The 23,224-nt window shown below is 36.5% G+C and overlaps 1 protein-coding gene across 1 annotated transcript in view; it reads right to left on the bottom strand.

Moving 5' to 3' along the window:
* LOC126252037 (CREB-binding protein-like) overlaps positions 1–13,275 on the bottom strand; it is a 164,642-nt gene extending 151,367 nt beyond the window's left edge. Inside the window, exons 1-2 of the mRNA XM_049952826.1 lie at positions 12,749–13,275; positions 11,328–11,453 (exon numbers count right to left, since the gene is read on the bottom strand). Of these exons, the coding sequence (XP_049808783.1) occupies positions 11,328–11,453; positions 12,749–12,830 (208 nt within the window). The 5' untranslated portion in view covers positions 12,831–13,275. The remainder of the gene's footprint in view (positions 1–11,327; positions 11,454–12,748) is intronic.
* Positions 13,276–23,224: the final 9,949 nt, after the last annotated feature.

Below are 23,224 nucleotides of genomic sequence, written 5' to 3'. Positions count from 1 at the left end.
GCTCCTGTTGAAATATTGTCAGTTGTTGACAACATAACCCGGCTGCATTCTCAAAAGTTACTTATTAGTTGAATGTTGTACATACTGAAAACTTGGGTCTCACATTGTTTACCTCTTTGGATAAGAAATGTATCGCTGCTTGCAGAGATTGGATAAAGGCTGCAGCAGTAGAGTAAGATTGCACTGTGCGTTGTCATGATCAAAATACTGTTCCAATGTTTGCCAAAATTGTGCATCATATTAATTCTCCTGCAACCAACTGTATCAAGGAATGTGCTGGCCTAGCTGTTGTTCATGAAAGAATTCATTACACTCATCGACAGTAAGATTTTGTTTCCAATGAATCGTTTCAGCTTAATTTAACGATTGCTTCAAAAAGTCTGGCAATTTCTTATGACTGGCTAGACGTTGCTTCATAATCCCAACCTGACTATGAATTTCATTCTGTAACTGCCCGACACAAAGTGAAGTTTGAACGCTTCCATGGATCGGCGTCTAATACTACATCACAACGTTCTGTGATAAATCTCATGGCGAAAGCTTTTGACAACACAGCTTTAGCCACATTAGGGAAAGGTTTAAATTTTGCGCTGATGCTCAAGTATTTGTCAGCAATTGATTTTATTAGCTCTGCTGAACAAGCTGTTTTTAAACTACCTCCTGACTTTGCAGAGGCAGCAAGGAGGGAGGCACGTCATGTGTTGACTGGGGCACTTCCATCGAAGAGTAGTATCACAGCAGTTGAGAGGGCTGCTTCACATTCACTTTTGAGTTGATCTTGATACTGTTATTTTACCTGCAGACAAGGACAATGCTACCGTTCTTTTGGGCAAGCAGGATTATGTTAAGAAGATGCAGTGTTTACTGTCTTGACTCAGCATATCACAGGACTAGTGCTGCCATCACAATAAACACTAATAGACTGAAGTAAGACTTAACAGCTTCCTGAAGAAAAGTTTCCTGTCACAGCAGACTATCAAGAGTCTTAATTCTTATTGTGCTGCTCCCACTAGGTTATATGGCCTTCCTAAGTTCCACAAGGAAGGGGCTCCTCTTCATCCAATAGCGAATAACATTGGTGCTGTGACATATCATGTAGCAAAATACCTTGCTACTCTATTGAGCCCTGTAGCACGTCAGTGTAAGGATCACATTAAGAAGACAGTGGATTTCTTACATCAATTAGGGGAAATGTGATTGCAAGACTCCTATTCTAACAAATTTTGATGTTCTCTCTCTCTCTCTCTCTCTCTCTCTCTCTCTCTCCACTCGCATTCCTCTGTCCAATTTCTTTTTTTCCTTCTTTTTTTAAAAAAATGGTAGACTGAGGTTCGATTTGATGGTGAATTAATGAACCATTTCGACATGTGTTGACTCCTATTCACTTTTTATTCAAGGACCAGTACTATGAGCACACAGATACATTTACAGTGGGAAGAGCCCTCACTCATTATTGCCAATTTGTTAACAAAAGACTTTGAGGAACATGCCTTGAAGCCGATGGCTTTGACATCTTGTGTTATTTATCTGGCCTCCTGGCCATGAGAATCTAAATGATTTTTTCGAACACCTGAATTCAATCCACCCGAATATTTGTTTACTGTGGAGCTGGAAAAGGATATGTTGGTCAGCAGGAATGTTCCATTTACAGAAAGCTTACTCACACTGACTTGTATCTAGAGGCTGATAGTTGTCACCACTTAGTTCATCATGAATGGGTACTTCATACCTTGGTTCAGAAGATCCATGTCATCTTGGAGCCTTACAGTTTGTCAGATGAGTTAACCCATCTTCACACCACCTTTTGTCAGAAATGTTATGGTGACAGACAGATCAGATGTGCGTTTCGTTATCAACCAACTGTGAACTGCATGAGTGATGATAATACTGAGGAGGTACCAAAAATCTACAGTTTTTTCACCTTACACAGGGAGCATTTCGAACAGGACTGGTCGTATCTGGGAGAAAAATGATGTGAAGTGTGTTTTGACCACCTTCTAAAGATCAGGGTCATTTTAGGTTACCTAATGGATGATCTTGGTTTGCATAAGGCAGTTGTTTAGCATATTCTTTGCAGCTGTGGCATGTCATATATCAGTCGGCCTATCTGGACTGTGGAGGATTGGTGTACTGAACTTCAGTGTCACACTTGCTTACAACAACCGAGCAAATCCACCATTGCAGAACATCTGTCTTTGCACCGGTCATCCAATGAAATGTAACAACATGGAGATTCTGCCATGAATCTCTAGCTATCTGAATAGTGTTCTTATGGAAGCAACTGAAATTAAATAAGAAAATAACCTTTGTAAATAGAATGGTGAGTTTTGTTTAAATCCTGCCCTTTTCCTTGTCAAAAAACAGGACAGAGTTAATACTACCTCACCCATTTATTATTAATTTCACTATTGATAACTTCTAACGTCGGTCATCTTCGGTTTGTGTGATGGCGCTTGTGTTTTATGGTGTGCACGTATGTTATCTTTCCGGAGTTTCTCTACAGTCTGAAATTTTAAATTCCCATACAGAGGGCTGGCTTATTGTAGTTATGCCTTGAAAATGGCAGGGTGTATTCCTGTCGAAATATTGGCTGTTGTCGGCGATGTCACCCGGGGCTGCAAGCTATATGAAATGGCAGATTGTTACGGCTCAGCTCCTGGAAACTGGCATCTCAAAAACAGTGAAGTTGGTCAGCTGTACAGACACTAGAGGACAATGAAACTACAAGTGTTGGACATCCACACACCAACACAGAACATGAAGATCTGAAGCTAGCCCACTCTGTAAAGCAGGACAGGTGGCAATCTGTAGCAGGTCTGATGACAGAGTACACTGTTGGTGCAGGCACATCGTTCAGTGTAGATGTTGAACATGACTCCACAGCAGATGTCCCCATGTTCCTATACTGACCAAATGAAGTTGCCAATTACGATTGGAGTGCACAAAAAACCTCTGAGATTGGATCATGGATCAAAGGAACCCAATAAATCAAGTTTCTTGTTACATCGAGTTGATTGTTGTGTCCAGACATGGGAACAGCTGCTTCAAATGTGCACTCTATCACTTATGCAGGTCACTGTGGGCAGTATTATGGTATGGAGGAAATTCACTTGAGCTGCAATGGTACCTGTGGTAAGTAATCGGACATTCCATGACAGCTGTGATTATGTTAAGATTATTGTGGATCATTTGCATCCTTTCATGCTTGATATCTCCAGCATCTTCCAGCAGCTTAACCATCCATGTCACATGGTAAGAAACATGCTACAGTGGTTTGAGGATCACAACAGTGAACTCATGCTGATATCTTGGTAACCAAATGTGTTCCATTTGAACTCAATGAAACACATCCGGCACATGATATGGCACAACTCAACTGTCAATTACTTTCTTAAATTTTTCTGCTTTTATTTTTATGTACTTGCATAAGTAATTGACACTGATGTACTTTTACTGACACCCATCGTCATCACAGCATGTAATAGTTAAGTATAAATGTAGATGCCACAACCTGGAAGTGCTTTTCATTATGAACTACATAGTCAATTCTGAGGTGAAAAGTTGAACAATAAACTAACTGTGTAGTGTGTACATAGATTGCTCCCATGATCTAGTAACGGCTCTTCCAACTACAGCCTAAGAATTCTTATGACTGCTTGTAGCAGACAGGTGGAGGAGATGTACAAGGTATGCTGCTTGTCCATGAAGAGCAAGGTTTACTTTGTTAATTTTGTATGACAACACAATATAAGTCACTATTATTTCAGAGGCATTTTGCATGGAATGGAAATGATTTATACCTCACCACTTTACAGTACAGTGGCATATTTACTGAAAGGTTCGCTAGATGTTCCTTTATGATGTCTGAGGACTTTACTTGATTTTTAGATTGAAAAAACTAAGCACAGTCATTACTGACTGCATCTAACCTTTCTTAGTGACATAAGAAGCATTAAAATAACACTTAACACATGTCACTGTAAGCAAATGACTGTTCATCAAATAGTCACAATAATGCATTCGTGAGCAAGCTTTAAAATTTAAAAGACAGCTTGGTAAAGGAAACCTACCATTTTCTAATGTCTTTCACCAATGGAATTACTTCCAGATATGTCATTCATTGTTTACTCATGAAACAGTGTAGTCTCACAATAATTTCAATGATGCAGTGTAGACAGTAAAATGAAAAATATTTAGTATTGTATTTTCAGGTGCACCAAATATTGCATTTTCATATTAGTGACTAGTAACAAAATTCTGCTCCAGTAACAGGAAGGTGTTGAAGCATCATTGATTTGTTACTGTGATAATTAAAAATGGTTACTAAACTGCATACAAATACAACTGCGAATGTCTATGTCTGGGCTGACATTTTGTTGAAAACATCTTTAAGCAATAGTCTCAGGTTCACAAATTAGTACTAAAAAAGCACTTGCATCTTAAGCTGCTAAGGATTTCAAACCCAATATTTTGTCATTTGTAAGTAAACATAAAAAATAAAAAAAATAAAGCACTTCAGTGGTATACTCATCTATGTAATCCAACATTTAATATTCAAAACTATTTGAAAATACTGACAACATTACATTCGCCAACTAATGACGGGAAATGTACACAGATTAGGTGTAGCATATCATGACATAAAACTATCTTGGCATTTGTCATAGCGGCTGCTCAGCACATGCAATGTGTATTCTTTCCACCAAAATAAAAAAATCAATTTATCAGGTGCACAACCATTTTTGTTTTCATAAAATAGCTTGGCATTTCCTGATTAACTTAGTATATTCACAAAAAAGGGAGAAGAGCTAATGGGCAATAAGTGGAACCAAATAATGGAATGAGTAATGTAATTGAATGAGAAAATTAAGTGTTCAGCTGTTACTGAAGATCATTAACATGATATTGAAACTATAAGTGTACATTATTGTAATTCTATTACTAGCATTTCACCCAGGATTTTTGGCGTAATTCAGTAATCATGCGTCCACTGACCACATTGACATGGTGACTAACACAACGAAATCTCATTTGGTATAAACAAGGTATGAATCCTCAGCCAGCTATCAAAATATTGGTTTATGTGGATTCACAGAGACACATTAAGCAAATACTGGGGTGTTTCCCTTGACAAGAACAGGATTAATTTTCTCTTCTACCCTTTTCAATGAGAGTTTGAATAGCTCTAATAATCACCTTAATGGGATGTTTCTTTCAATTCAATATCAATTGAAAGTATTAAGAAACATCTATCCTTTAGGTGTTACTTCATAATCATTATGTGCTATATAAAATAACTTGTGAGACAGGCAGTGGAGAGGTAATGAAACACATAAGTACTGCCAATAATTCTAGAAGACTAAAATCCAACTTCAAATGAGGCCATTTCCAGAAGCTTACGCAAGTGAAACAGATATTGTATGGATGGGAGAGGTCTGACATACCTCCTCAAGCACACGGTTCTCCTCAGTCACAGGAAAAACAGCCTTTTCTTTACAAAATAAAATTGTGTGAACAAAAGCTTATGGAATCTCACAACTTTTAAATCTCACACTTGTGGTATGTCTCTCATGGTTGAAACCTTAAGTAAAAATGTTATAATATTTGAACAAGAAGGTGAATGAATACTTACCAATGTTGAGACAGGGGTAACTTGTACAGGGCTGACATACAAATTAAGACATGGTCAAATTTATGGATATCAGTATGTTTGAACAATGTTTCCATTCTGTAGGAGCAACAAGGAAGTCCACCAAATATCTTTATGAATACAGACAAGCATAAAATATAAAAGGAAAAAGCAGTAACAACAACACCAGAGCCAAGATTCAGACGCTACACACGTAAAATGAGTGTCATCTACAACCTAAGCAAAGAAACTCATTGTGATCAATGGAAAGAAACAGGCACATGAACACAAAAAGATGAGAAAAGGACTGGAGAAAAATAGAAATTTAAGGGTTGCAGGAGCCAAAGGAAAAACTGGAAGGAAACTATCACGAAGAAATATGAAAGAGCAACAAGCAATTGTTTGTGTCTCTAGAGCAGCAACAAACTGAATAAAAATTGGGCAAACAATGATAATGTGAAACACCATGGATCATACACTGTGTGTACATTAAATTAATAACCTATCTGGTTCCTTTCATCGCATTATGCACTACCAAAATGATCGCTTTGTGTGCTCAAATTGGTAGCATTATCTTTGTGGAAGCAATTCACACACCACCACCACCACCACCACCACCCCTGACGTGGGCTCTGGATTAATTTCTGCAACCCTATCATTCTTACTTCAGAAACTGGAATTGTTATAATTCTGTAACCAGCAAATCCTACTGGGTCTAATTTATGTGTATCAGCACTAATTCTTGTTACAATTGTCTTATATATTTCAAATACAAACATTTTTATTATCACCCACTTTGATTTTAAAACCTGGCACTTGCAGCGCACCATAAACATCAGAATCCTTTCCCATGTAATAATGATATGGATGGGTATCCAAATACATGATAACTATTCTGCGACCCATAAAAGGTGCTATATCTAGTGAATAACAAACTGTGGAATCAGAAGAGGATTCACAATAACCTCAACTGAGCAATCATTAAACCATTTCAACAAAATGACTGAAAAGCACCACATAAATCTAATACAGATCACCAAGACCAACCGTGGAACCAAAAATATGTTGGATGTAATTCCAGAGTTTCGGTGAACTAATTCCCTTCACATATATCACCCTAATCAACATATGAAAGAGCTGCAACAATTTATTAACATGAATGTCAGTTTTATGGCTAAAAAATCATGTAAGTTAACACTAGTGATTGAATGATATTAATATGATGGTCTGAATGCCAACTTACCTGCTGAAGAATTGCATATATCAGAACTGGAAGAAAATTGACATCTAGAATGAAGTTTCTATCGAAATTCTCAAGAATCACAGAACATGCAAGAAAAAGCATACACCTGGATCAACCAACATAAACTGTAGCCACATTAATTCCTCCTTAGTTCAAATGGCTCTGAGCACTATGCGACAACTTCTGAGGTCATCAGTCGCCTAGAACTTAGAACTAATTAAAGCTAACTAACCTAAGGACATACACACATCCATGCCCCAGGCACGATTCGAACCTGCGACAGTAGCGGTCGCTCGGCCCCGATTGTAGTGCCTAGAACCGCACGGCCACTCCGGCCGGCTCCTCCTTAGTCACTCTTTCATCACTCAATAATTTGTAACCTGTGTAGCTTCATATTCTCTGATTCATCATGCATAGCTTCCCGAAAGATAAAATTTGTTTCAAAGTCTCATGTCTGGTATGTACGAACATGTTAGCAGCATCACAAGTGACTGTTGCTTAGTACAACAATATTTATACTGCCTGTCATCTTTCACACCTACTACAAAATTTGTTGTGTGTACAACCTCATACCGTACATTATAGGTTTTGAATTTGCTGTGGATACCACGATACAATGCACTGTAAATACTAAACACAAAATTTCCGTTTCATAAACGCTTTGTTACCAATAAATAAATTTCTGTCAGCCCCGTCACCACAGTGTCTGCCTAAACTTGGTCCACAATATAATGTTCCAGTAAAACCTCCATCTAATGATGAACCTGCAGTGGCTCAAAAATTAGTTAATGGTATAATAAATTTTATTTAAAATCCAAAAAAGTGACTGTTTGCACATTTATACCCAGATAAACAGCCAATAAATTTATTTTTTCTGAAGTTCACTTATTATAGCTACACATTTAATGGTTTAGTACACAAGTTATGTAATGATTTCCAAACATTTTTAAGTAAGCTGAAAATTTACACTTATCACTAAGACAAAGAACATAAAATCAAAAACAAAGTGCATGCAAATTAATTAGAATTACACCCAAATTGCAACTGGCTATCCATGTCAGTGGTTACTTGACATTTATCAATGTTACACAAGGCATAAACTTCAAAATCCTAAATGCTGATCCCTTCAATTCTGTAATAACAAAACCTGAACTTTGTGAATGATAACAATGAAAAAGGGCAAAATATGATAAAGTCAAGCTTTACGTATGAGCATAACAAGAAAATGGAAACAGAAATAACCTGACATTAACTTATAGCAAATTATGCCAAACTGACACAGTAAATACAAAGTTTTTAAAAACATAACAAAATGTAATTTCAATTGCCAGTGACATGTCTATAATTTACAAGCATTCCAAAAAAATATTGTGGAAACATTCATACATATGCACATATGTACTCTAGGGCTACAACAATAAACTTGGGTCAACTGAGTTAATGCTTTACTTCAAAACATTTATTAATGAACTACAGGACAAATAGAAGTTGAAGCTATATTATGCAACACAAAAACAAACACACACATTGAAAATGCAAAGAAATATTTAAAACTTTAGCTTCTGTTGCACTTTCTGGTAAAGACAGTTAGTCATACAGATCTCTTAAGATAGCATTCAAGCACCTTTGCCCATGCTATTTGAGAAGGTATGGGAAAGAAACTGGATATTTCACACACTTAACTGCCCTTTTCAGAAAGTTTAAAAATTAAAACCATGGGACTTATTTTGACACTGAAATCAGCTTTTATAAAGTTGACTAATATAAACACTATAGTGTCATTCGACAATAAATTAATGTGTACACTGAATAACATACAACACATAAACATGCAATACGTGCAATGTTTTTGTACCTCACAGTAAGCAAGTGCAGATGTACACAGATAGACAATGCACTCCCCCCTCCCCTTTCCTCCTGCCACCACATGTGTGTCTCTATAAACATTACCTCTATACATTCTTGTTTCAAAAATTAATTATGAGTAAACCTACTCTCTGCTGAACTGTACAATATTTAGGGCCTAAAAGTATGCAAGAATGTGAAGTTGTACATCCTTTTTGTGTCCTGCCTCAGCTAATCTTTACTTATGCCTTTGTTCCAGACAGATGAGATAACATATTAATTTTGGATATTTGTAACAGATGATGACCACCAGCAACCAGGAACTGGGTGAAACCTATACTTAAACTGATTAATAATACAAAAATAATGGACATTTTCATTCACCATACTGACAGACAAGCACATAAATGTTCACTGCAAATTAAATATCACCATATCCGGGTCGACAGAAGCGTCCGATCCCACGCGTCGGCTTTGACCCGTGACGTAAGGGTGTTGTCGTGTGTGACGTCATGACGGCGCGGAGTTTGGTTTGAGTGTGGCTGTCTCCAGTTCTGTTTTATCTTATTTTATTTACTTTTCTGATCTGTTCGTTCTATCTCATGAGATTTTTTTAAAAAATTTAAAAACACTTATTACTTATTTTAATTATCTGTTTCCTACAATTTCTGTTTTAGTTTATTATATTTATCTTTCTGATCTGTTGGTTCTATCCCGTGAGATTTTTTTTTTTTTTAAGTCAAAAAACACTAATCAGCTACTGAAGCATCTTTATCTTCTATGGGTTGCAGGGGTTAAGACCCCTGGGGAGGTGGGTGGGTATTCATGCATGGCTGTCTTCACTTACACGTTGTAGCTACGCAAGGCGTCTAAATCTGTTTATATTTCGTTTGCCCCCCGCCCAAAACACCCCATTTCCCGCACTTTTCCCGTTAGTGTCATTAGGCTTCTTGTGGAAAGTTGTGTTTGTTTTTGTTTCCGCCATATTTGTGACGTCATGGGTCAAAGCAGACGGGCGGGATCGGACGCTTCTGTATTTCCCCATATGCCAGCACTGTTAGTGTTGGTTTACTTGCTCACTGTGACCACAAGAACCAAACCCCATCCAAAATGGATTACTCAGAGCCTTCACTGAATCATTACAATTATGGAAAGCAATTGTGGTATGTACACTGTAAAATAATGACACTGCAACTATCCTCGCTTCCTCCCCCTTCTTCTTTGCCTTCCAGTACCATGCTATTCAGTGATAGAAGTCTGATCAAAGCAGTCACTGCCCATAAATTAAACTTCCCCAATTTGTATACCAATACTACGCATCATTACATGCTCCTGTCAATTAACTTAAATATATAGATTTAAGTACTCATTAATTACGAAGCCAAACAGTAATCTTTACAGATGTGATGCAAAAAGCACAAGACACCAGTCCCTTATATCTAGCCGACAACATTAAATGGGAAGCGTGGAAAGGCTCCATTCCACATCATTCCTTGTGACACTCAAGTACTTGTGAAACACATTCTCAACATAAAGGTTGCAAAGTAAAAACATGCTGCTTACAGCCAAAACAGTGCACATGTATTTACTTTCACTAAATCAATTAAACAATTGATTTCTCTATCCAGCCACAAAGAATGCACAGTGCCATTAATAGTGGAACAGCAGAGTGCAGAAGGTAAGCTAATGAGGCTCAAATTTCATTACTGAAATATGAAACAGGCGACTGTAATGTCAGCTGCATCATCATAACAGTTGTGATATAAAAAAAAAGCCATCAAATTTCCATATTAGATGGGAATCTGAACACTCAAGTGTCAAATGCTATTGACAAATATGATTAAAAAACTGAAGATTGGCTATGTGCAATTTAATGGAAGATACTAGGCTACACCTATTACAGGATGTGCAGTGGTTGCACTTTTCCTTAGCTAAGCATTCAGCATGAAATGGTATGCTGGCTCCATAAATAATAAATATGATTAATCATAAGAAAAACTTGAATTTTATATGTTCCCGGATGTCTGCACCACATCTGGCCTCAATTCACAATAAAAAGCCACTAGATCTTACACAACTAAACAACTGCTCAGCAGAGAGAAGTAGTCATAGGCAGAGGAAACCAGGAACTGGGTGAAACCTATACTTATAATGATTAAGAATACAAAGATAATGGACTTCTCATTCACCATATTGACAGACAAGCACAGAAATTTTCACTGCAAATTAAATATGATCATATCCCAGCACTGTTAGCGTTGGTTTACTTGCTCACTGTGACCACAAGAACCAAACCCCATCCACGCACATAAAAGGAAAGAGAAGAAATTACACAAATATCTGTCATAATGCTCAGTTATTGTCACAAAAGAAGTAGCTTTAACACGTACTGGTAATTGCTGTCACACTACATCACCATCCCAAAAAACTACCTAAAGGTTAAAAGATCAGTTGTGCGCATCTTATAGTAGACACAAGGCATTTTTGGTTAGAAAGCTACCACAACCATATTATGTAAGTGAATCAACAGTGATATTTTATCATCTTCCACCTCATTAGGACATTTATGAATAGGACGGATACAGGAACTGGGACTAAATGAGTTATTACTTCTCTTCTGCGTGTTCCATTGCTGTTGCTGTTGCGGTTGTTGTGTTCCCCTGCCACCATTGTTCCCCAGAGGTGTAGCCAAGCCGAAGTTGTAAGCATGGTGCATCATTAAAGGCGCCAACGGTACTGTGGAATTGGATGGCACGTCACAAAGATTAAGAGAGTTCATAAAAAGGATACAAAACAAAAGACTTTTCTGTTCACATCAATTCCCACTTTTGACTGAAAAAGTTGAGAGAAAAAAAGTATTTAATGGGACAGAAAAAAATAAATGCTTCTGCTACGCATTAAACCCTTAATGATGTTTGAAAAATAAGCCAACCACACCTACACTTACAAATACCTCACACCATATAATACAAGGTTGATAAGAATGTAAACAAACCCAAGTATAAATATGATATAAAAGTAGGCATAAAATATTTTTGTTCAATGTTTTTCGTACCTACATTCTCAATAAGTGACTAAACATCACCATAAATGTGACATCATAACATCAGCAAAAACTGATAAAACAACTGTCAATCAGTTGCAACGTTCTTGTAAAAAAGAAAAATGGTGATCTCCATTTTAAGTCGATATGGTAATATTTCAGTTACTAAATTTTTATCAATTACATCATGCAATGTAAAAAGTAACACAAACCACCACTTTAAAAAAATCAATTTCAATCTACAAAAAGCAGTCCATGCACATGCTGCTATCATGCTATTACTGAGAAAAGTGAAACGTGAATGATGTAATGTCATGCGAAGTGGACAACAGTTATTTGTTTACATCACAGAAACGAGGGCAACGAACTTTCCATTAAAACGAAAAAAATCCGATGAAACTTCACCTTTCCTGACCAATGACAGGTTACTGTTTTCTAAACACGTGAAGCTTATTGTTAACAATTTAAAGCAAAGTGAACGCACATTATTTTCATTACTCTCTTTCACGTTACACTTAAGTTTAGTTTCCCATGGTCAATTACTATTCAATCATTGTTTACTAACAAACCGGACAGTTGCACTAAAATCACAGAATACGGCCTAAAAAATAAACTAATTAAAAAACTGCACGATGTAAACAAATTACTGTTTTAATTACTGGTAATGACAAGTACATGTAAGTTAAACACACTCTGAGAAGTGTTTTCTTGTGACAAAAGAAGCCGTCACACTGCCCTTTAATAACCATATCATACACGCTTCAGTTCATCGAGAGAAATCAAATATATACATAACAAATAACTGGACACTTACTTCATCATCCACAGACACTGTCCACTGAAACTTACTTTGAATACAAAAATTCTAGCACACTTGGCCATTATGTCAAATAACATGTTATATGATGCATTCTGAGATTCGTTCTTTACTACTAATTTATAAATATCTAATATTTTTCCTTTGTTTTAAAAGAAACGACGGACGTACCGGACGAGTCAGAAGGCCCTTGGAAGGAGTCAGTCATTTTCTGCCGCTTGTTTGGCGGCCCGTCGACGAGATGATCGGCCATATCTCCCTGTTTACCAAGCCGTGTCTACTAGCCTACACAGTATCGTATTTAATGGAATTTGAATCCACGACGCACGGTTCTGCTTGTTCCCGACAACATAAATAACACCTCAGAAATATCACTGGAATAGTTCGACGAACACTGCATCCCTCAAGGCACATATTAATACTCCAGAGTCAACTACTGAGCTTAATGAAGCCCCAAATTGGCGGATGAGCCTACACAGTCCCACTCTCCATCTTCCGACGGAACTGCACAATGATCCAAAAGTAAATCACCCACAATTTTTCAACATCATACGTCTTTTAACATTTATGGACCAAGTGCGGCGGCACAAAACACTTCACGTCTCTAATACAACGCACTAGCGTCCATTATTAGAAGGAAAATGACGGTAATTTGAAGAATAATATCCAAATTTCCACACGGTCCCAGTAACTCAAAATGGCGGCTGTTGATGAAAAGTTTTTCTACGCTTGTCAGAAAATTTCCGACTATTAATGAGAATTCGGGTCTGCCATTGGTCGATGTGCACCATGTGATCGCCAGGAGGGCAGCTATTGGCTTCAGCTCCTCACGACCGCCATCGTGACGTCATGTCAGGAGCCGATGATGCCCGAAGTGTAATTGGTGTTGTAGAAGAATCGGGGACCGCGCAAAATGTTTAGTTCTGTGAAGTATTAAAGGAGAAGATTTAAGCACTGTGCATCACTAAGAAAATATAAGACATAGGGACTACTGTTGTGTCTGTTTTAACATTCGAGTCTGTTGTAAATATTTATTATGAGAAGTTTTAACATGTGCATCTGGAATAATTACAAACGAAAGTGAAAAATGTTATTTTCATGTTAGCTACAGTTTCGTGTGTATCTTGATATATTGTGATTTTGATATAGTAAACTATATTAATTTTTATTGTTCATGTTTTGCCATTTAGTTGTTATATTTACGTAACCTGACAATTTTAGGTACACAGTGTTTTATTGTGTAAGCTGTATAATGTAACAACAGATACGGTCTCCTCAGAAAACTGTTATTTCTTTCTACTGCAGCAGCATAGCATTATTTGACGCAGAAAGCAGTAGTTGAAATACGGTGCCCAACAGAGTGAACCGCAAAACTTTCTTGTTATGTAGTCCCAAGTAGTACTATAATTTCGATGTGAAAATTCTGTCGTAGAAATGTTTAAACAAGAGCTTTGCAATATGACTCGCTTAAGAACATAGCAAATACAGGTTTCGTGATTTTATCGTAAGTGTGCAAGATGAAATTTTTTTGTCTGCTGAGGCTAATAATACCTGTTGGCAAGGCTGTGGCTATGAAACGACTTTGCTGCCACTTCTTTAATATTCTCTACAGAAAATCTGGTGGCGTGTACTGAAGCCAAAGGTTTTAATTACTTTTTTGTGCTCAGCATTTAACACTTGTTACAAATAGGCATTAGGAAAGTATTTTAGGATACATTTCAAGGAGAAGTTCTGTAACATAGGAGGGTAAGAAAAATTTCAGTGCATTCTGTTTCAAGCTGTGATGATGTAGCTTTTTATTTCATACAGAAACCACAATAAACTTCAAATCAGTTTACCAGTGTGTTCAGTATTCAGTTACTAAATCTAATGGCTCCTTAAAGCAGTGTGTACTATGCATACATTTCTTAGGTCAAGAGAAATGTTCAGTACAAGTCATCGACCTTTACCAGTGACTTAATGTTAATGGCTGCCATAAACATAATGAACACATTAAAGCCAATACCAATCACATTAGTACAAGTTTAAATGCCAACTTATTCCATAAATCATGAAGTGACTGAAGAAATGAATTATGAGATGGGAGAACTATGCATGATAGACTGCTATGTGCTGTACATCAACCTTATATTATGTACAATGTGACACTTTTGAACTAATGTCACCTGTTGTATGCTACAGTGCGCTTCCCTTCACCCACCTGTAGCCTGCTATCACCTCCCCCTTCCCTCCAGATAGCTGCTTCCACTTTGTCTGATTGTTGCATTCTAGTCCACGTCACCAGAGTTGGTGGTCATGTGTGTGTAAGGTGTGCTTGCATGTGTGAATGAATATGTGTGTGTTTTCTTTTCTGAAGAAGGCTTTTTCCAAAAGCTGACGTGTAAGTGTCATTGTGATGCCTGTCTGCAACTCACCATGTCATCTGTATGGTAAGTGACAATTTATCTTTTCGTTATGTTGTTGATATTCGAACCAGAAGTTTCTGTTGTTTGAGATTGTTCTCTCTCACAGACAGCAAAGGACTTTGAAAAGCAGTTGAATGGAGTGTATAGTGTCTTGAGAAAGAGCTTATAAGATGAACATCAACAAAAGTAAAAAAATGATAATGGAACGTAGGTGAATTAAATCGGGTGATGCTGATGTAATTCAGACTGTAGGAAATGCAATACTAAAAATTTTACGAGTTTTGCTATTTGGACAGCAAATTAACTGATGACAAGCAAATTATAGAGGATATAAAATGCAGACTGGCAGTAGCCAGAAAAACATTTATGAAACAAAGACATTTCTGAAGATCGAATCCTAATTTAAATGTTAGGCAGTCATTTCTGAAGGTTTTTGTCTAGAGTCAAGCCTGGTACTGAAGTGAAATGTAAACAACAAGCAGGTCGGACAAAAAACAATAGATTTTAAGATGTTATAGTATCAAAGAATGCTGGAGATTAGATGGATAACTAATGAGAAGGCACTGAATCAGATTTTGAAAAAAAAGAAAAGAAAGAAATTTTGATAGGACCCATCCTGGAGCATGAAAGAGTAGTATGTTTGGTAGTGGAAGGGGACAGAAATTGTAGAGGAAGACCAAACTGGAGAATACAGTAAACAGGATCAAAGGGACGTAGGTTGTGGCAGTTATGCAGGGATGTAGTAGTTTTCAGAGGATAGCTTAGCATAGAGAGCAGTATCAAACCAGTCTTTCAGACTGAAGACCCCAACAACATCTGCCTCCTGCTTTCCTTCATGAAGAATGTTATAATGACCTCAACATGAGAGTTGAAACTTTAGCTTTTTACTCTTCCTTCATTCAGACTTGAGAAAAGGCTTGAAATACTTCAGCTTCTTAACTGGAATACCAATTTCAAGCAAGCAAATGACATGAGTAGTACAAGTTGTTAATAAAGGACAATGGCATAATGTACAAAGAAGTGCACTCAGAATAGGCGAGACTGATGTGTACAGAAATTAAAATAAATGTGCTTGTATGATGATTGATGCTGCGCTGTGTGAGATAAAATGCAGTATGAAGTACAAATAGAGAACATGTACTGGGTGTAAGAAAAGGTGCAGGTACTTGGTGGAAATGTATGGTTCTTCTTTACAACAAATGAGAATTGTCCCACAGCATACTAAAATGTGGAATAAAAGCATTCAGAGCACTATCTGTCCAATCCTTGTGATTTCAAAAATTTTCAATAGGTCTTTTTTGGAGTAAATGTTTATGTGGACAGAGTGATGACGTAACTAGAAACATGGCTGCAGCCATTATTGAAGAAATAAAGAATTGCAATGTGGGCATAACCAAGGGCAGAAATCAAAATCTTTGACTTATCAGAACGTAAGAAGCCAGCTTCAAACGAGAGGAACTTGTGGCATCACAACAGGAAATCCAAAGCTATTGATGCTAATGCATTGTGTGTGACACAACATGATTTGAATGAGACATGAATTGAACAGATGCAAGCTACTGTCAAATTACTGTTGGGCATATTACAAGAAAAAAGGAGATTGTGCATATAAGCAAAAAATTGAACAAGGTTCCAGTCCTTAAACTTAAGTGAATAATGAGTTTAGCAATTCCAGCTCTGTACCTTAATAATAGACTTGTAAACATACAAGAAAGTTGTTCTGACACAATACAAGCACCAACAAAAAATTTTGTCATCGTCATCATGCCGTTGGAGTACTAATAAGTCACAGTAGAAATTACAAGAAGTCAAGGTGTGGTGATCTTCTTCATGCAGTTAGCGCATTAATAAGTCATAGTAGAAATTACTCATAGTAGAAATTACCAAGAAGTCGTGGTGTGTTGGTTCTAGTATTGATTCTGTATAGAATAGCACTAATCAAGGACACCTACAGTCACTGATATCCAGCTTTTTTTCCCACACACACTGACATTCCCAACAAAATAAGGTCATTCCATGTCAAGTCACCCAGGCCTTGACACCAACCATGTCAGATTTTGATGAAACTTGGTACAATTACTTCTTTTATCATCCTGAAAGCACTTGTAAATTTTTTTTTGCTCTATCTCTTATAGTTTTTTTTATATAAATTTTTAAAGTTTTTAGATTTGGCGTTGTTTCAGCAGTCGGAAATTGTAACTTAACGTGTCCTCGCCACTAAAAAAATTTGTATATTAAAGAATACTCAAGATATCAGTATGAAACTTTGGAATAAGTTTGTTTATTATATCTAAATGTTAAAAAAATTACCATAAAGATATATTAAAATCTTCCAAATGAATAAAAAATTTACAAGTTTTTTATTTTTTTTTAGCTAACGGATGTTTAGTTTTACAAAAACTGCAATATCTAGAGTCTCAGACCTGATAGAAAGCTCAAATTTGTTTTAAAATACTCTTAATTGTATAGGTTATTAGATAAAAGAAAAATTATGTTGGCTTTTTAACCTGTTTAATAGTTATCTAATTTTTAAAATAATATTAATTATATTTTAAAAACAAAAAATACCAAGTGACTTAGACACCAAAAATAAGTTTTTGTCTTCTTGGAGTAGCAATGTACACTTGGATTTTGTCTTGTTACTCCTGTGTTTTGAAGTAAAAAATTATTACAGTGTTAAATAGTGCTTGGATAGTACTTTATTAAGTTTATTCGAACTCTCAGTAAGTACTGTTACTTTGTTTACAGAGATTCTTTTCCAATATCCTATAAAAGTAACCAGAACAGTAATCAGACCAAAAGTGAAATCAGTATGTCAGATATTCAAACCTGTAGTATAGGGTTATTTAAAAAATCTGACTGTTTCCAAACAACCTACACACCTTCAAAAAAGTTACAACCGGTATCAGAATTGAGTGAGGAAGAAAAAGATTTGATCCACTTACGATCTGGAATTAATCTGTGTGAATTTAAGAATATATGTTCACACCACAGCTACTACTTTTTAAATGTTTTTGAAAAGTATCAAACAACATGTGTAGACCCACTAAAAAAAACACAAAAAGCCCATCAAAAAATCGTTGAGAAGTGTAGGCTTGGATCTTTCTAAACAATTACTGACAAAAAATATTAGCATAAAACCCGGACAAAAGCTTTGCTCAACATGCCGTAACTTTTGTGAGGAAAAATTAAGAGTTGAAGTCAATGAAAGTGAAACAGATGATGAAGTCATGGTTGAATTAGAATCATTGGAATCCAGAAATGAATCCCTCGTACAAACAAACATTGCTCTTGATTATTTACATTTAACACCGATAAAGCTTCATGGCTTGTCAGAACAAAGTAAAGGGTCTTATTTTAAAAGGAAGGTTAGCAGTATTGAAAAGACTGCAAAAAAGGCGGTTTCAAAAGCATTAAAATATGATGCACCAATTCTGATGGTGACGAAGAAGATAAAAGTGTGGTTGAGAAAGCAAAGGATTTTGATGTAATGATTTCTCTTATGAAAGAGAAGATTTCATCTGTTGGGAGGTATAGAAAAATCCAGATTCTGACCTTGGCTCCAGATTCTTGGAGTCGAAATAAAGTGATGAAAGAATTTAATGTAAGTGAGTACATGGTGCGACAAGCTAGAAAGCTAAAATCTGAAAAGGGTATTTTGGAAACTCCTGGTCCAAAAAAAGGTAAAACTCTTTCTGAAAATACAGTAAGACTTGTAACAGATTTTTATGAAAAGGATGAAAGTTCCAGAGTGCTCCCTGGAACGAAAGACAAAGTAAGTGTTCAAGAAAATGTGTACATGCAAAAAAGACTCATTTTGTGTAACTTGAGAGAACTCTATTATTATTTCAAATAGGAGAATCCCGAGGTAGAAGTAGGATTTTCAAAATTTTGTTTATTGAGACCTAAATGGTGTATCCTTGCTGGTGCTGCAGGCACACACACTGTATGTGTATGCAGTATCCACCAGAATGTTAAACTATTACTGGATGCTGTGAAAATTTAAGAATCTTATAAAGACCTAATTAAGATGCTTGTGTGCAACACAGAAAACCAAAACTGCATGCTACATCATTGCAACAGCTGTCCTGCAAATACTGCACTAAGAGAGTGCTTAACTGAAAAACTAAGTGAATATTATGATTTAGAAGAAGAAATTGTAATCAGTCAGTGAGTTAACACAGACAGGGCAGAAATGATCAAACAGTCTATCAGTGTTGAAGACTACATTTCTTTATTGGTTAGGTCATTGGAAAAGCTCACCCCGAACTCGTTTATAGCAAAATCCCAATCAGCAGCCTTTAAAAGATTGAAAGAAGACCCACCACCCAAAACAGCAATTATTGTGATGGATTTCAGTGAATTATTCCTTTGTTATACAAAGTGAGATCCAAAGTTACCACTGGAATAGAGGTGGTTGTACTCTACACCCAGTTGGAGTTTTTCTAAGAAATGAGGAAAATGTTTTTGTTTCCAACCACTGTTTTATTAGTGATGACGAAGAACATGACACTGGTTTTGTTAACTTTGTACAAAAAGAAATTACAAAGTCGCTGTCATTACATCATACTGACATTGACTCAGTTCACTACTTTACAGATGGTTGTGCTGGGCAGTACAAAAATAGAAACAGTTTTAAAAATTTGACTGAACACTTGAGAGACTAATTTGAAGGCCCAACACTTTTTTTGCAACAAGTCATGGGAAGTCAATTTGTGATGGCCTAGGATGAACTATTAAAAGAATTTTAAGGAAAGCCAGTCTACAGCTTTCAGACAAAGAACAAATAATGACAGCAATCGATGTGTATAAGTTTTGTGAAAAAAATATTGAAAACATTCATTTTCACTTTATTGACAAAAAAGAAGCTGATTTGCTACGGTTAAAACTAGAAAAACGTTTTTCAGCAACCCGAACCATTCCTGGAACAAGAAGTTTTCATAACTTGAAACCACTTCCAACAAACAACCTTGAAATTAGAAGGACTACAGATAGTGTAAAACCCTCCTTAGTCTTTTCTTTCCATTCTTCTTCTGATTGGGTTCGTGTTGAACCATCCATAAATAGCTATGTGGCTGCAAATTATGATGGTAACTGGTACTTTGGACTGGTAAAAACAATATTCAATGATGAAGAAGATGCAGAAATTCTATTTCTACATCCTTCAGGACCTGCTGCATCATTTTATTGGCCTGAAAGAGAAGATTCCTGCATAGTGCCTTTGGAGCACATAGTCTGTGTAGTAGACGCACCTCAATCAAGCAGCACTGGGAGAATGTATTACTTCAAAAAAGACTGTATCAAAAGAACTGAAAGCTCTTGGATGAAGTGGAAAAACAGTTTGAATCAGCATTAATGTTTATTAAAAAGACAAAATTACTCAAAAAATTCAATGTTTCAAGCAATCAGTTGGGTTATACATAAGTGTCGTAAGTATCTTTGTACATAATTCTAATGTAAACTACTATAATTATTAAACATGTTAAAAAGCCATCATTATTTTTGTTTTATCAAGTAGCCTATATGTTTAAGAGTAAATTAAAACAAATTTGAGCATTCTATCAGGTCTGAGACTCTAGATATTGCAATTCTTATAAAACAAAACACCCGTTAAAAAAAAAAAGAAAAAAAATACATATATATTTTTTTTCATAGAAAATATTAATATATTTTAATAGCATCATTTTTATCTTCAAATATGTATAATAAACTTGCTGCAAAAATTCATGATGTTATCTAAAAGAGTTTTTAAGATAAGCAAATTTAAAGTTTTGAATACAAATTAAATTGACCATTTCCGAAGGTTCAGAAAACACAAAACATAAAAACTTTAAAAATTTATAAAAAAAACTGTAAGAGATACAGCAAAAAAAATTGCAGGTGTTGTCAGGATGGTATTAGAACCATTTGAGCCAAATCTCATGAAAATCTCAGGAGGTGGGTGTAAAATTTATTTTTTATTGTGTGATTTGATATGGAATGACCCAACATGGACATGTTGCAACAGCTATGGATTACTTCTTTTTAAATCCAACTGTCTTTCATGAAATTGATGTGAGTCCATAATAAATGGATCATCTGACCATGGCTTCTGTCATCATTCCAATCAATCAACTTTAGCTACAAACGGAAGATTTCAGTTTCATGGACTCGGAAATACACTCAACCATAGTGTTCAAAGAGGACACACAATAGACAAAGTTAATTTTCCCTGAAATATGTAGCTACAACACATTTCCTTATTCATTCATCCATCCAGGGATCACCACGAAATAGGCTTTGTCATCATCGTACAATGAGCTCAGAAGATACATAAACACAGAATATATAAGTATGGTTTTATGAGGGTAGAACAGGTGTTCAGCTGTGACCTTAATGAAGGAACCATTTGCCGGAAATGATTTTGGAAAACCTAAATCAGGATGGCTGGACAGAGCAAACTCAGTCTCCCGAATATGAGGTCAGTGTCTTGACAGCTGCACTGCCTCATTCAGGTGGTCCCTGTTGTACAGCATTCTATGTTTTACACACAATTTGCTCCAGGTAACTTATATTGGAAAATGTAGTTTTGCACTTTATTGCTACTCATATTGGGAACACTAGCCGATGACTCCTGGACCGCTAAAATGTTGCTAAGCCTCTTGCACTAACTCCATTTCATTTGGAAAACTGATTTAAAGTCTGTCTGCAGCTATGCCCCATGCACATCTTCATTTCCTACCCTCAATTTGCCTGAAAAACTGAATCATCAGCTCCCCTCCCTTACCCCCCTGAGTGGAAAGATGATGAGCTCAGGAGAACGACAAGACATTACTGTCATGCACTAGGTCATGGCACAAGATTTTCTCGTAAAAGCATTACATTGTGATCATGTAATAGGGTGTTGTAATTATCCCCTTTCATTACTAACAACTACTCTGCGTCCTCTAAGTAATCTTTAATTGTGTAGTATGCATTACTATTAAGAATATTTTAACTGCCATTCTAAGCAGATTTCATTTTCGGGTCAGTTTGTTATACAGTTTTGTTCCCTGGTAGAAAATGCTAAATTGGGTGTGTTTTGTTTTTATTTGGTAAATGTAAATCCAGAGTGGTCCGTTTTCCGAGATTATGTGTAGAAATATTATTGAAATGCTTAGTAACAATAATATGGAAAAGATAGATTGCTGCCCACCACATAGAGCAGGCATTGAGTCCCAGGCAGGCACAATCAAAGACTGCTAAAATATGTAAGCTTTCAGACAAAGCTCTTCTTCCGAAGCAGAAAACACACGCACACATTCACACAAAGCCACTGTGTCTGTTTTGCTGAGAACCGACTGATATGCACAACAGATTGATGGATGTACTCACTTGGTGCTATAGGGGTAGACAGCTTTAAAATACTTCTTTAATATGAACCTGACTACTACTTGTAATTATTGTTCTTACCATCCTTTGTGGCCAATGTTTTGTGCCTGTGGACCACAGAAAAAATCCCATAGCTAATAACTGAGTGTAGGAATAAGATGTCCCCACAATACACTAGCTGTTGCAAACAACCCTACTTTCATTTGCAATAAAACTAGGACCAATACAAGTGAAATCAATAGGAAGTATGACCAAAATATAGAATGAAAGTATTTATTACGAGGGTAATCCCATAAGTAAGGTCTCATTTTTTTTATGTAAGTACATAGGCCTGTTTATGTCTACAGTGATGTACATCAGTTTACAGCTTGAATATTTAGCTATTTTTCGACATACTCACCATTTTTGTCAATGCATTTTTCTAGATGCTGTGGCAGTTTTTGTATGCCCATGTCATACCAGCTCACCCCGCCATGCTGTTCAGAAAGTTATGAACCTCTTCTTTCACCTTGTCGTCGGAGCTGAATCACTTTCCAGCCAAATGTTATTTTAACCTACAGAACAGGTGATAGTCACTGGGCGCCAAGTCAGGACTGTAGGGTGGGTGGGTGATTATGTTCCACTGAAACTGTTGCAGGAGAACAACAGTTTGCCGAGTGATGTGTGGGCGAGCACTGTCATGGAGAATGTGTATGCCCTTGCTCAATACTCCTCTTCTCCGGTTCTGAATTGTCCATTTGAGTTTTTTCAGTCTCACAGTACCTGTCAGCATTAATCGTGGTTCCAGCAATTCAGCTCCAACGACGAGGTGAAAGAAGAGGTTCATAACTTTCTTAACAGCATGGAGGCGAGCTGGTGTGACAAGGGCATACAAAAACTGCCACAGAATCTA

Source organism: Schistocerca nitens, chromosome 4, assembly GCF_023898315.1.
Source record: "Schistocerca nitens isolate TAMUIC-IGC-003100 chromosome 4, iqSchNite1.1, whole genome shotgun sequence".
Lineage (NCBI taxonomy): Eukaryota > Metazoa > Arthropoda > Insecta > Orthoptera > Acrididae > Schistocerca > Schistocerca nitens.
This window is presented reverse-complemented; position numbering and strand designations above follow the sequence as displayed.